At 50.2% G+C, this 15,297-nt stretch overlaps 1 protein-coding gene across 1 annotated transcript; it reads right to left on the minus strand.

The window, feature by feature from the left end:
- Positions 1 to 1,802: 1,802 nt before the first annotated feature.
- Positions 1,803 to 14,425, minus strand: Tdrd6 (tudor domain containing 6). The gene is made up of 5 exons (XM_070023591.1): positions 7,704 to 14,425; positions 6,224 to 6,348; positions 4,682 to 4,771; positions 3,029 to 3,089; positions 1,803 to 2,306 (listed from the first exon to the last, which is right to left on the minus strand). The coding sequence occupies exons 1-5, from the start codon at positions 13,849 to 13,851 to the stop codon at positions 2,278 to 2,280; spliced, it is 6,453 nt and encodes a 2,150-aa protein (XP_069879692.1). The 5' UTR covers positions 13,852 to 14,425; the 3' UTR covers positions 1,803 to 2,277.
- Between the last annotated feature and the right edge of the window lie 872 nt (positions 14,426 to 15,297).

Consider the following 15,297-nt stretch of genomic DNA (forward strand, 5'->3'; position numbering starts at 1 on the left):
TAATAATGTAATATTCCAGAATTGGGCAGTTTCTCTTTGACTTCTGGCCCTGGTAAGGAAAAGTGGATGAAGGCTAAGACTATTGGAGACAAGGCAGGGACAACTGAGCCAAGAAGTAATTCGTCTTCACTTCTAATGCTTTCTGCCACCCATCCAACAAAGGAGCCATTGGTGTTACAGGTAGCACAGGACATTCCAGAGATTCCAGTGGTGGTGTCACACAGTAGCAAATTAAGCAAACATTCAAGTAACACTTAATTTCATTTGCATTGTGTGTGTCTTGGTTCCTGGGGCCTGAACTCCAGGCAGGGTGCCATCTGAGTTTTTCTCAATGCTAATGCTCTACCCACTTCAGCCATGCCTCCACTTCCAGCTTTTTTTTTTTTTTTTTTAAACAGGTTAACTGGAAATAAGAGTCTCATGGCCATATCGCTCCAGGCTGGCTTTGAACTACAATCCTCAGATCTCAGCCTCCTGGGTATAGCCAGGATTATAGGCATGAGCCATCAATGTCTTACTCAACACTTTTTTTTTTTTTTTTTTTGCTGGTCCTGGGGCTTGAATTCAGGGCTTGGGCACTGTCCCTGGAGCTTCTTTTGCTCAAGGCTAGCAGACTACCACTCAAGCCACAGTGCCACTTCTGGCTTTTTCTGTGTAGGTAGTACTGAGGAATCGAACCCAGGGGTTCATGCATGCTAGGCAAGCACTCTACCACTAAACTACCTTCCCAGCCCTCAACTCTTTTTAATGGAAACACTTTTCCACTTCATGGAAGCAATATACCAAGTGTTTAAGGTTCTTACTTTTCACTACTTGGCATTAGGCATTAACATTTGACAGTGTTTCCTAGATTTGCACCTGTCCCCTTTTCCTGTTATCATCTGGCCAAACTTCTTACTGACTGATAAACTGATAAACATTCCAGTTGTATGTGTTTCCTTCAAGGGGACTTTTGCATTGGTTCATATTAAATGACATCGTGGGAGTTTCATCATGGTATTTCCAAGCATGCATGCAAGGCACTGTGCTCATATTTTCTCATCTAGTCTCCTTCCTTGGTCCCCGCCCCCCCCCTTCTACCCTTCCCCTTCGTGTCTCAAGTCCTAATCGGAGGTGGAATGCCTACTCTGTTTCAGGCCCATGCCACAAATTATTCCTGCCATCAACACTGCAGTAACGCTTTAACCATCAACATTTTACAGATGAGGAAAAGCAAGATTCAAAGGTATTTTCACACCCGTCTCAGTCACCAGTCTAGAAAGCACACGCACCTAAGGCAGGTGTCCAAAGCTAGGGGCTGTACAATTCTCATACCACAGGACATGCAAAAAGGCCCAGGCAATTTCTTTAACGTGTTTATAAAGCATCTAGTTTTTTTAACCTGTAAAAGAGGGGCAACATTACTATGCATGTCAGGGTGGATGGTAAAAATAGGAAAAAAAAGGTCTTTCAAGTCCAGCTGATACTCAAGAAGGCTGAGGCCTAAGGGTCATGGTTCAAAGCCAGCCTGGGCAGGAAAAGTCTGTGAGACTCTTAATCTCTTTTAGCCAGGACAAAAGCTGAAAGTGGGGGTATGGCTCATGTGGTAGAGCACCAGTCTGCAGCAGGAAAAGCTAAGAGACAAGAGCTCAAGGCCCATCACTGGACACAGGCACATACACGCACACACATACACACAATATTCATAATAAGTCCAGCCAGGTGACTAACATTTAATATTACTCTCCCACCCTCTCTCCACAATTACGGAGGAGGAAAGATGGAACAATTCGATAAAAATTAAATGAGGCCACCATGCCTTTTCAGATAAACTTTATTCAAATCTTGCGTTGTATTAGCATACTTCGAACTTCCAAACAGAATAGTAGTTAAATGTTTAACTAGACAGATATAAGGCAAAGCTTCAAAATCAAAACAAACAAACAAAAATCTGAACAAGCGACTGCTAACAAAACCACCCTCCTACGTAGCATCGCACTATGTACTTGTCCTGAACTTACATTTTTCCTATTCTAATGCAAATGCTATATCGAAAAGGTACCGATAATTTTTGGGGGGAAATGTAGTAATGTGTTAGCAAATTTGTTTTGCAAACTAAATCCTCCTGCATGTCCAGCAATCCCACTCTGAACACACTAGCAGGGCAACCTGAGACCAGCTTCGTTTCCAAAGATGGTGACTGGCAGTCACATGACCTCAGGGTTTCTCAAATACTCTTGGTCTAGGTAAGGTGTGTCTCCTTTCAGAGCAAATTCTGGTCCTGCCATGGGTCTGTAGTTAATCGAGGTCATCACCACACTCCTTTTCTGAAACAAGGAGAGAAAATCCTTAAGCTGAGAAAGAGACATGGAAACACGGAAATGATTTGCTCATTTCTGCGTAAATGTCTTCTGAATGAGGAAAGAGAGAGAGACCACGAGGCTCATCAGGGCAGAGAATGCTCCCCGGCCAACAACGGTTTTTCTTTTTAATGTTTTGGTTCTTGCACCATTCATATGGAGTTTCTTTAGATGAATATGAAATCAGCAGAGTCTCCATTTTTCAGGAATGAGGTTAGCAAGGGTGTCTCCTTCCCAGAACTAACTTTATTCTGAGTGGACCTCAATTCGAAAAACCAAAGAGCTGTTTACAAATGGTAATGTGCAATTCTTACAACATCTACAGATAAACTAAACTTTCAGAAATTCCCAAATATGAGCAGTGACATGTGCACATTATAACCTTAATTAAGGCTGATGAAAAACTCTGAAACTGTGCAAGTTAAGAATTTATCACTCATTCTTTTACTTTCAAGATTTCTTCAGCCAACGCAAATGTCTTCTGATGTAAGTTACAAGACATTACAAGACATCTTCCTCTGGGTTATTTATCTCCATAAGCTCATTTAAGCATTGTCTTTTTTTAATTTTTGGTACTACAAATGCTCAAGGAAATTAACAAATCATTTTGTTTGAGAGATTCGGGAAAATGGTATCTGTAAAACTTGGCCATTGTAGATGATACAATTTTGATAGAAAACTTGACTTACCTGTCATTGTGACATCTGGTGACAGGAAGTAATGATCTTTTCCCATTGTTTGGAAGACAGCCTGACAAAAGGAACCTTGGGATTATAATCAGTTTTTTAAACAGGGTAAGTACATTGCAATTTGAATCAGAAACAGCACTATAGACAAGCCAGAAAAAAGTATTCCCTTCACAAGTATGACAATCCTATTTCATAATGAAGAAACACTTCCTATATATTTTCTTTCTGGGCTTGGACGCTGTCCCTCAGCTCTTCAGCTCAAGGTGAGTGCTCTACCACTTGAGCCGAAGTGCCACTTCTGGCTTTATGTGGTGCTGAGGAATCGAACACAGGGCCTCATATATGCGAGGCAAGCACTCTACCACTGAGCCATCCTCCCAGCCCCATGCTATATATTTTCTAGTCTTCAAATACTCCTTTCTTTGAAACATCACCATTTCATAGTGGGCATTTCATACAGGGAGTTCAGTTTCCTTATCCAATTTTTGGGCTCCAGACCCCTGGCAACTTCAGTGTTTGGCCAGGGAATGAGGAATTTCCAAGGAATTGCTATTCAAATGTGGTCCAAGGTGAGCCACTTAACACTTAATGAAGAGGAATATATGTATTCTGCATAACTCCATATATCCTGCTTGATATAATGTAGGGAAAATGAAATATTTCAGATTAAAAAATTCTAAGAGATATAATAAGAAAGATACCCAGATCACAATGACTTGAAGTATCATGTCAGATATAATATCTCCTAATATTGGCTGGTGTGTGTGTGTGTGTGTGTGTGTGTGTGTGTGTGTGTGTGTGTGTGTGTGTGTGTGTGTGTGTGTGTGTGTGTGTGTGTGTGTGTGTGTGTGTGTGTGTGTGTGTGTGTGTGTGTGTGTGTGTGTGTGTGTGTGTGTGATTCCAGGGTTTGAGCTTGGAAGTTCATATTTGCTAACTCTACTCTCCCAGCCCTTTGGTGATTTTTGAGAGGTCCTTGCCTTATGCTCAGGCTGGCCTGGACTGTGGTCCTCCTATTTGTACATCGGTAGGATGACAGGTATGTGTCAGAGCCAGCCAGGCGGTCCCTAAAGCAGGATGACAGGCCTGGTGCCCAGCCAGCCATGGGTTACAGGGGAGCATCTGCCTCCCTGTGCAGCTAGGATGGTAAGCAACTCAGAACATTGACCATTTTGAGGGAAATTAAGTGGATAATTTATGAAAATGGATATTCTTAACAGCACCTTCAAATTAGACATGGGTCATTAACACCAAACAACTTTTCATTCATTAAGCTCAGAGTGAAAAAAAAATCAAGGAATACAACGTTACCATTTTGAATAAGACGTTATATCATTTTTCCCCAGATGACGCATGACACTAAAAAGTCCAGAGCACTGGTTTTGCTGCTCTTTTGCACTGGTTTTTGGTTTTGGTTTTGACACAGGAGAGCTTGCTAAAGAGTTCAGGCTGGCCTCTAACCTACCATGCTCCTGCTCAGCCTCTTGAAGGCTGGGATAACAGGCATGCGCTTCTGTGCCCAGCCCTGCTGTTTTCACATGCTGCTGTTAGAAACACAAGATTTTTTATTCCCACTTTGGGCTTTGGAAGGCTTGCTGCATCCCGTTTCAAAATGAAGACCACATGCTCACATTTGATTGTTTCCTAATTCCATACCTCAGACGGACCCTGGTCTAATTTGGGAATGCCATTCCAGACGTTCTCAGGGCTTACGATCTCCTCTATGCCATTTGAAAGATTCAGAACCTACCAGAAAAAACACAATAGTCAGCAAACCTGCCAAGCTCCTAAAACTGCCACTCATTTAAGCAGCATGCCAATCCTGAACATGAAACACTTTCACAGATACTTAAACCTTTAACTTTAGGATACATGAACCTTTAGCTTTAGCTCAATGCGCCTTCAGTTCAACTTGCATGTTCTGAGTGTGGATGCCTGATGATTAAAAATAAAATCAGCCAGGTGCCAGTGTCCCATGCTTATCATCCTAGCTATACAGGAGGCTGAGATATGAGGATTGCGGTCAAAGCCAGCCCAGGCAGGAAAAGTCCATGAGACTCTCATCTCCAATTAACCACCAAGAAGCCAGAAATGTTGCTGTGGCTTGAAGTGGTATAGTGCTAGCCTTGTACACAAAAGCTCAGGGGCAGCAACAAACAAAAATATCCTAATAAGCCTGGAGTTCAAGCCCCAGGACCAGCAAAAACTAACTAAACAAAATAAGAATCAAATTTAGGCCTCAGATGTTGCAAATGTCACAGAGCAAACACCTGTGAGCACACGAGCGTAGGACACTGCAGGGCGCACTTGCTCCTGCAATCCGCAGCCAGATGTCCATTCCCATGCTTAGAGGAACACAACACAGACACAAAGCTCGTCACAGGGCAGTGGTACGGAGGTGGTGACGACAACGGGAAATTTACAACACGATGCCAGCAAGGGCGTCCGAGACGGAGCAAGGACTCAAGTAAATGGTTAGAAACGGGAGTTGACCTCTTCATCAACAGGCATGGAACCCTGTCCAGTCACAACTGTGTTATTATTGAATGCCCCCCAAACAGCAAGGAGAACAATCTACACAGATATAAAAAGCCACCCACATACATTATATACAACATAGATGAGAAGCCAAACATCATGGTCTCCTTTAATACACAGAAGTAAACGTAACAAAGTAAGACCTAAGGCTGAAAAGGTAGGTAGAGACCCAGCCCAGGAGGACCTCCTGGGTCACATTAATGAGCCTAAATTTTATGTTCTAGATGAGTGTTCCTAACATTGTAATGAGGTGACGACGCAGATTCTAGAATCCTGCCCCCCTCCCACAAATTCTGAATCGGTAGGTAAAGCCAAGACCAAGGAATCTGTCATGTAAAGAAAACAGGCCAGGTGATTCTAATAAAGAAGTTTTCATATTATAGGAAAAACACAGCGAAAAGTGATTACACAGAAGAATGTGTATATAGATTTTTCTATCATAAACTTTGTACTAGCAGGATGGGCATTCAGCTGAAGGGAAACTAGAAGCAGTAAATCAAATAAAATGTTGTACCTGTAAAATGAGGGACTCAACAAATTACCAAAGGGAACAAGCAGGTATATAGCTATCAATCGTATTCTGTAGTCCTGTACATGTTAGTAAAATTCTTTAACAGCCCACGCGTGTTCATTGAGTTAAAGGCCTTAAATGGTTCTTACCCTTGTTCCTCCTTCGGCTATTTCCAAAATCTCACATTTGGACCATGTGTTTCTCAGACTCGACCACACAACACATTTGGATCCAACCGTAAATCCTTTCAGGGTGTAGGTGTTCTGTAGCTGAACTGCCAAATTCAATAGAGTAAAAGATATACAAGAAGACTATTTTCCTAATGGACTTGTTACTCCCATATAATCAATATTGTTTAATTCATACATCATCACAATGTTTTGATTTTTGTTTTAACTCCTTCCAGTGACCTGACCCCACATATTTGCTACCACTGTAGCAAATAGATTTGAGGATGGAAGTTTGAAGACAGCTTGGGAGGAAATTCCATGAGACTTTTATCTCCCCAATTCACCACAAAAAACTGAAAATGCAGCTGTGGCTCAAGTGGCAGAGTGCTAGCATTGAACAAAGAAAGCTCAGGGACAGCACCCAGGCCCTGAGTGCAAGCCCTAGGACCACTAAACACAAAAACTGATCATGAAAGACTACAAGTTAGCTATTTAATGTAACTCTCAAATCTTAAACAGCAAGTAAAATAGCCAAGAAAGCCAATATAGTAAATATTCTCCAAGTTTTATGAATTTTTTAGCTTTTGTTTGATGGATATAGGCTCCCTAAATTTATTTTTTTAAGTATTTCTAAATAAGTGGCAAGAAAGATTCCACTTGTCAATTTCTGTTGGCAGGATTGCTTGGCAAAGAGAATACTGTGTGTGTGTGTGTGTGTGTGTGTGTGTGTGTGTGTGTGTGTGTGTGTGTGTGTGTGTGTGTGTGTGTGTGTGTGTGTGTGTGTGTGTGTGTGTGTGTGTGTGTTTGCCAGTCCTGGGGCTTGAACTCAGAGCCTGGGCACTGTCCCTTAGCTTATTTAGCTCAATGCAAGCACTGTACCACTTGAGCCACAGTGCCACTTCCAGCTTTTTCTCTTATGTGGTACTGAGGAATTGAACCTAGGGCTTCATGCATGCTAGGCAAGCACTCTACCACAAGGTACCTTCCCAGCCCAAATGCTGTGTTTTTAAAACAGTTGTCTTTTTAAAGATGACTTCCCTCACTTTTTAAACATGATTACCTTTCGGTGACATAGATTCAAGCATTTTATGTTTTGGAAACAAAATGATTATTTCAGCATTTCATTCAGCATATATATATATGTATATATACACACGTGTATATATACATATATATACACATATACATATACACACATATGTGTATACATATATATATATACATGTATATATGTAATCAATGCATATATATATATATATATATATGCATTGATTACGCAAGCGTGACCTCTCCAAATACCCTATGTAAGATCCAAACTAGAGTCAGGTTTTCTGCTTTTAACCTAGCAATCAATTCCGGCAACTCCTCTCACAAGTAGTCTCCCTTTCTTTGAAATGCATAAGAACTTTCAAAGGACCTTAGGTGAAACTTAGGAGTGACCGGGAGCAAATCCACATACCTGAGATGTGATCTGGTGACCCGTGAATGTGCTTTCCTCCATCTCTGGCCTCCTCCTTGGAGAACAAAGGGGTCAGCGATGAGACGGCATTCCTGCCTTGATAGTTTGGAAACTCTTCTTCAAACAGACTCACGTTGGCGGGCTCTGAGACCTCACAGTTCTCCCTGCAATGGCACAAGGCCACGGGGTGCTGCTCATTATCAAAAGGTGCTGCACCGCTGGACTTCCTCCTGTCTTCCGCACATCTGGATTCTTGAACCTTCTGAGCAACTCTTGCCGACAAAGAAGTCAGGCTGTCCTCCAGAGACATCTGGGACAGGAGCAGTTCTAGTTCTGGTTGCTTCTCCACTTCGCCTTTGAGGGAAAGCGGCGCTGTGAATGGTTCCAGGGTGGCTTCTGGGTCATGTCCTGGGGACGGGGGCACCGTGGGTGGCCCCAGGCCTAGGTCCTCTTTCTCTTCATCGCCCACTAAGGAATGCTGTAGTTCAATGGGTTCCAGATCCAAGAATGCTTTGGATTCATCATCAGGGGAGAGCGGCACCTCCAGTGAATTCACTTCCAACAGCTCCTTCACCTCGCTAGCGAGGGGCGACGTGGTACTGAATCCTGCAATCAGGTACTTCTCGTCAAACTTGTCGGGGTCCCCCAAATGGCACTCCATGCCCCCCACTTCCAGCACCTCCGACGCCATGTTATCTTTGCAGGACTTTTCAAATGCTTCGAAAACGTTATCAGGGCCCAGGTCGTAGAATTTGCTTGGCTTGGTGTCGAGCACCTTCAGCTCTTTCTCACTTCTGTCGGCGAGTTCGTCCATCGGTGGCTCTGCATACGACACTTGCTCTTGTCCAGCTTTACTGCCTGGTTTCTGAGGTCCCACGTCAGGACTGGGGGCCCCCAAGCCTCCTTTGATCTCGGGGCCCTTTGTTTCGTAGCTCAGGTCACTCTTGGGAGTCCCCATCTTGGAATACTTCTTCATCTTCTCATTGATGCTCTCGCCTTTGCTTTTCAAGTCCACGATTGCTAAGGGGATATCGCACACGTCCCGCCGGACCTCCAGGATGGTCACTTCCAGCACATCCTGCGTGACTATTTCGTAAAAGTAGTCATTGCCCTCTTGAGGGCACGTGCCTTCTGAGATGTTAAACCCCGCCAGGCAGCAGGGGAAAGCTTGCATGGGCACCATCAACAGCTCGCAGGGAATGTTCCAGACGGCTTTGGGGTCCACGCAGTCCTCGATGTTTCCAAAGTCGACGAGCCTGACGGACAGGAAATCGTCTTCACAGATGCTCGTGATGAGGGCGCGGTAATAATGCCCGTCCTCCCTGTATTTGACTATACAGGGGTTGCCAATCTGAGGAGAGTGGATGCAATTCCTCCACTCCAGAATCTGCTTTCCAGCATTCTGAACTTCTGTTTCTAAGTACTGGAGTTCCTCAGTGTTTGCAAACTGACACCAGAAATACTCGGGCCCATCGATGACAGTGGCATAAGCTCTGACCACCTTCATCTGGGGATTATACCAGTTCAGAAATACTGAGGTGTCGATGTCGGATTTGTTGGCAGACTTTGAGCGGTCCCCTTTAATGATTGGCGTAGCCAGGCCCGCCCGGGGTTTTTCAATGGAAGCGTATCTGTTCACCACATCTTCTGCTATCATGCCTTGGTCATCAGTAAGAATCACTTCCCATCTGTCCTGGAATTTAATGAATTCACATCTTATTTGAGCTTCGTCAGTCCTCTGGGAAAAGTAAGATGTGATTTCCTTACAGTTGATGATGTCAGGGACACAAAGTCCTCTTAAAGAGCAGTGGACACACAGGCCTGGCAACAGCGCGTTCACCAGGTCAAGCCTGCCGGTTTTGTTGGCGTGAACCACAGACACGTTGCCATAGTCTATAAACTGCACTGAGAGGAAGTCGTTGGACTGCCGTTCCCGAACCACGGCACGATACCACAGGTTGTCTTCGGGGAACAAGGCACAGATGACATTCCCGCTTTGCAGAGGTGGCCCGGTGTAACACTGGGGGCGCGTCTGAGCATTATTTAGTCTCTCGGAAAGACGGTTGATTTCGGCTTCATCATCTATGAGCTGCACGTAGAAATCGGAGACGTTGTTCACGTGTGACACATACACCGTCGTTTTCAAGCCGGGCGAGATGGTCTTCTTCGGGAGCTCGCAAATTTTTCTAGGTAAATCTTTGTTCCCAGGGTCCCCTGCCCGTCTCTCTGCAAAGGTGCTCTCCACCCTTGACATCTGCGGAGGTGGTTCCTCAAAGATGTCTTTCTTGTCTCGTGCTAAGGGAAACCCTGGCTCGTTGGTGTGTTCCACAGGGTCCTGATATTGAGGGAATAAACTGGTCTTCGTGGGGCTCTGTAAACCCTTGAACTCCTTACACACGGAGATCATCTTAGGTTTGCACACGTCTCCGAACATCTCCATGCTGTGTAATCGGCTCTCTCCCGACTTACTTAGATACGCCGTAGGAGACAGCTTCACACTCTCGTGTTTGTCTTCCAGTGTTTCGGAGGTGAAGAACGCTTCACTTTCTTTCTGTGTTTTCTTTACCCCATTCTTACAACCCAGCAGCCCTAGCTTCTCATTGATGCCAGCATTGATTTGGATACTGTCATCATAGAGTTCTATAATCAGTCTTCCGTCGGGATCTTTCGCCACCACCAAGGCCTTCAGGGATTTGTCTAAAATGGTCTCTTGGAACCATGTTGTCACTTCTTCCGGAATGTGGCTGGGGATATCGGACAAGGAGCATTTGACGGCTTGCATGGGCAAGAGCAAAACGTCATACGCATCCCGGGGTATGGGCAGGAGGTTCTCGCTGGTTACGTAAATGTTCCCAAAATCCACAAAGAAGACTTTATTTGGATCCTTTTCTATGATCACCCCTCGGTACCAGTTGCTATCTGTGTACTTGGCAAGACACAGGTTCCCAGGGACCGAGGGAGACGTGTTCAGCTTCAGCAAAACTTCACTTAGCTGCGTGATGCTGTACGACAGCTGTTCCAAAACACCCGAGTTTCTCGCCAGCTGGAAGTAAAATGTCCAAGGGTCGTCGACGTGGGTTATGTACACGGCTTCTTCACTCCCGATTTTCAGATCGTGGGTGGAATAGTAGTAGGAATGGAGCTGTACAGAAGCTTCCAGAGGCTTCTGAAGCTTTACTGGCCTCGCGAGTCTCTTCTCTACCAAGAAATGGCAGGCGCTCTGAAAGGGAGTCAGCAAGTCCACGACATTGAACAGTTCTGCATCCTGGATGGACGCCAGAGCAAAGATGGTGCATTTTAACTCGAGGTTGTTCTGCCACGCATTGTCAACAAACCCGCTGAACGCTTGGACCGCCTTCTCGTCCCACACAAAGGGATTTTCCCCCGTTGGCTGGATTAAATTATAAAGGCTGCACCGGAAGGCCTGCGCTCTAACCGAGAGAAAGTCGTCGGCCATTAAGTACAGACTTCTCACAGACACGGTGTCTTTGTCCCCATAATCAATGAAGCTCACGCTGACGTGTTCTGAGGACGGAGCCCCGCAAATCAGTGCTCGTGACCATTTTCCAGTCTTTGCCCTCTTGGTCAAACAAGCAGGGGTGGTGGGTTGGTAAGGGGCCGGGGTGCTTTCACAATAAGCTTCAATATCACACATCAGAGTTCTAAACCTTTGCGTGTTCCTGGACAACTGACACCAGAAGGAGCTGGGGTTCTCCACGAAAGACACTTTCACTTCTACTGTGGTTCCCACCTCCAGTTCGCCTTTCCAAGAACAGTCCGACTTGGTGGTCAAGAAACTGGGGACCAGAGGGGATCCCTTCTCCTTGTCCAGTCCAACTTGTCCGGCCAAAACACTTGTCACCATGGTTGGGTCGCTGGGGGTTTCTAAGGCAGCGGTGGTGGCTTTATTTTCCACCTTGGCTCTCTGCTCTCCTGCCTTCGTGGCCGCAGTGGTTTTGGTATTCTCGGGGAGATACCCGCTGGCCAGGTGCCCTGGGGCTGGCCCGTTTCCTTTGGTCTCAAATTCCTGATACTTGGCATAGCCGGCCTGGGCAATCACCTTGCTAATGTTTTCCTCTCCGGTGCGAGATTCATCGAGAATCTCGATGATGTACTGGTGGTCCTGCTTGTCCAGGATGTGGATGACAAGTTCCTTGTGAAGGACTGTCTTCTTGAAAAAGGAGATGGCCTCCTGGCTCCAGCTCTTCCCCAGAGGCCAGATGTCGGCCAGGGCGCACCGGAGGGCCAGGACGGGCAGCTGCCTGAACTGCGGGAGCAGCATCCTCACGTCGTACCAGTCCACGGTCTCCGAGTTCCCCCGGTCCACAAGGAACACGTCCACGCTCTTGCCCTCCAGCTTGGTCACCAGGGCCCGGAAGTAGCCGTTTTCCTTCCACTTGACGCAGCAGAGGTCGTCGGGCTCGGGTTTCAGCACCACGCCGTCCAGCTTGCTGGCCGACGAGTAGAAGCTGCCCATCTTCCGGGCCAGCTTGTTGAAGGTGCCGCCGTGCTTCCGCAGCCGGATCCAGAACTCCGACGGGCTCCGGACGAACTCCACCTGCGCGTCGTAGAAGGCGTTCATCTTCAGCTTGATCACCTTCAGGGCCCGGGGGCAGGCGTCCTGGTGGTGGTCGTCCGGGGCCGGGGGCGGCGCGGGGAAGGCCGTCTCCGCGTCCTCCTCCTCCTCCTCGTCGTCCTCGTCGCCGTCCTCGTCGTCGTCGTCCTCGCCGCGCCCGTGGCCCCGCAGGAAGCGGTCGGCCAGGCAGCACGACTGCACCCCGAAGGCGCTGTTCAGGTTGAGGCCGTCCTCCCCGTACAGCGTGACGTAGTACACGTGCTCGAAGGCGCAGTAGAACTCGATCTTGGCGTTCACCGCCTGGCCCAGGATCAGGGCCTTCAGGTCGCCCACCTGGGAGCGCGACCAGCCCCGGCCGCAGTCCCAGAGCCCGTACAGGGCGCACGGGTAGGTGACCACGGGCATGCGGAAGTACTCGGGCAGCAGGTAGCGCAGGCTGCTGCCGCTCACCAGCTCCTTGCGCCCGTAGTCCACGTGCAGCACCTGGGCGCAGCGCTGGGGCCGGAAGGTCTCCAGCAGGAGCGCCCGGTACCAGCGCCCGTCCAGGCCGCACGAGGCGCACGGCGAGCCGGGCTTGTCCGGGCTCTCCTCGCGCTCCTCGCAGGGGGCTCCGCCTCCTCCTCCTCCTCCGCCCGCGCCGCCGCCGCCGCTTCCGCCGCCACCGCTTCCGCCGCCGCCGCCGCTGCTGTCGTCCCCGGTCGCCCGGGACGACGCCCGGTACACCTGCGCCATGCTCTCCGAGAGGCGGCGGATCTCCTGCGACAGGCTCCGCAGCTGGCAGTGGATGCGGTGCGGGTGGCACACCTGCGTGACCACTACGGGCTCCGTCACGCCCAGCTGCAGCTGCGGGTAGAAGTAATCCAGGCCGGGCGGCTCCTGCTTGGGCAGGACCCGCGGGAGGACCGGGGTGCCCGCGCCCTTGCCCACCGACACCAGGTAGCGCTTGAGCAGGAAGCAGAAGAGGCTGTCGGGCACCTGGCGCGCCAGGCCCAGCTCCTGCATCTGCTGGAAGACGGCGGGCACCTCCAGCAGGACCAGGCGGTAGGGGAGCAGCACGTCCATGACGCGGCCCCGCAGCTCCTGGCCCTGCAGGCCGCTCAGGAAGTCCACGGCGCCCGGCGCCCAGTGCTGCGGCTCGCCGCCGCCCGCGCCGCCGCCGCCCGCCGGCACCAGGCCGGCCAGCACGCAGCCCAGCACCTCCGACGGCAGGTGGAAGAACTCGCCGCGGCCCGGCGCCAGCGAGCCCGCGCCCGCCGCGATCGTGCGACCCTCATCCAGCAAGAAGACGCGGCTCTCCTGCGCCTGCCGGCTCACCACGCGGCAGCGGTGCCACAGCAGCCCCACCTGCACCAGGCACAGCTCGCCCGGGGCGGCCGGGGCGCCGCCCAGCGCCCAGGGCCCGCGCGTGGCCGCTGCCTCCTGGATCTCCCGGCTCAGCCGCACGTACTCCTCCCGCCGCTGGCCCACCAGGCCCCACAGCTGCACGGGGATCACCTCCGGGTGCACGTCCACGAAGGTCACCCGCAGGGTCAGCGACGCCCCGGGCGGCGGGAGCCCCGGCGTCCAGCTCATTGCTGCGCCCGAGTGTGCGTGTGCGTGGGGGGGAAGGGGCGGGACGCCCGGCCCGGAGCCGCCTGGGCGGGGGGGGGGGGTATGTGTGTGGTGGGGGGGTGGGGGGGCTCCGATCCGGGCTGGGGTTCCCGATCGGCGTGGGCGGGGGCGTCTCAGGTCGCTGCGTGGGCGGGGAGGGGGGTCACCGATCAGCGTAGAGGTCTCCGGTCACCGGCGGGGTCTCCGGTCACCGGCGGGGTCTCCCGGTGGTCAGGACGCGCGCCGACAACTGGTAAGACCCGGCACCCCACCAACGGCCCCCCGGTGCCAGCGCCGGCGGGGCCCGCGCGCGGCTCGGGCGGGCGGGGGTGACGGGCGACGCGGAGGCTCAGGGGTGGAGGCCCCGGGGCACGGGGCGCCCGGGAGGCCGCGGGGCGGGAGGGGAAGGGCACGACCTGCTTCTCCCCGACCCGGCGGGGAGACCCCGCCAGACAGTTGACCCTGCTGGGGTCCCTCCAACAAGTACCGAGGGAGCACTGCGTGCCAAGCACCGCGCTAGCCATTGGAGGAGTTCCCGTGAGAGGCGGGAACGAGCAAGGGAGGCGCCAACGGTGGGCGGCGCGTTCCCGTTCCCGGGCGTTGAGGCTGGAACCCTTCGCTGGGGGGAAGCGGGGTGTGGCGGGCGGGCGAGGGGCGGGCAGTGCGCCTGCGCCCCCGGGGCGGGCCGGCGGGGTGCACGGCGGGCCGCGCACTGATCTCACGCTGCCCGGCGCAGGGGTCTGGCTAGGGCGGGGGAGGGGGGGCACTGTCTGGCGAACCCGTGTCTGAGCCTCTGCAAAGTCCGGCCCGTCCCGGTCGCGCGTGGAGATACCCAACGCGAGCTGGGCGAATGAGTAGTGCCTCTCCTCCCCTTCCCCCCCCCGCCCCCCAGCCCTCCCTCAGCCCCCCGAAGATCCTGGAATCATGACAATATTTTCTGTCTCTCCGAAGTTTATTATTCTGGGCACCTCGAACAAGTGAAATCATAGAAGATGGTGCCCATTTTGGGCTTGGTTTATTTCACTCAGACTATTTTTAAGGCTCATCCTTATTGTACTACCCTTCCTTTCTCCCGGCACTAAAAGGAATAATGTGTGTGTCACATTTTAATCTAGTCATTTGTCAATAGACATTTGGGTGCTCTCTACATTTTGGCCATATGCACAACGCTGTTTTAAAAACTCCTATACACCCATCCCAGTTTGTGCTTTCAATGGTGTAAGTTAAATACTTGGAAGAAAAATTGCTGGATCATGATAATTATGTTTATTTTAGAAACCCCTGTGTTTTTTTTTAACAGCAGCCGCACCATCTAACTCCACCATCAGCAATGCTCAAATTCCAATTCCTGCAGTCTTTTCCTATCTATCTATATGGTAGCCATGTCACATGGTGTGAAGTGGTACTCCTGGAGTTTTGTGTCCATGT

The sequence above is a fragment of the Dipodomys merriami genome, unplaced genomic scaffold (assembly GCF_024711535.1).
Source record: "Dipodomys merriami isolate MVZ:Mamm:240054 unplaced genomic scaffold, mDipMer1.0.p SCAF_16, whole genome shotgun sequence".
In the NCBI taxonomy this organism is placed as follows: domain Eukaryota; kingdom Metazoa; phylum Chordata; class Mammalia; order Rodentia; family Heteromyidae; genus Dipodomys; species Dipodomys merriami.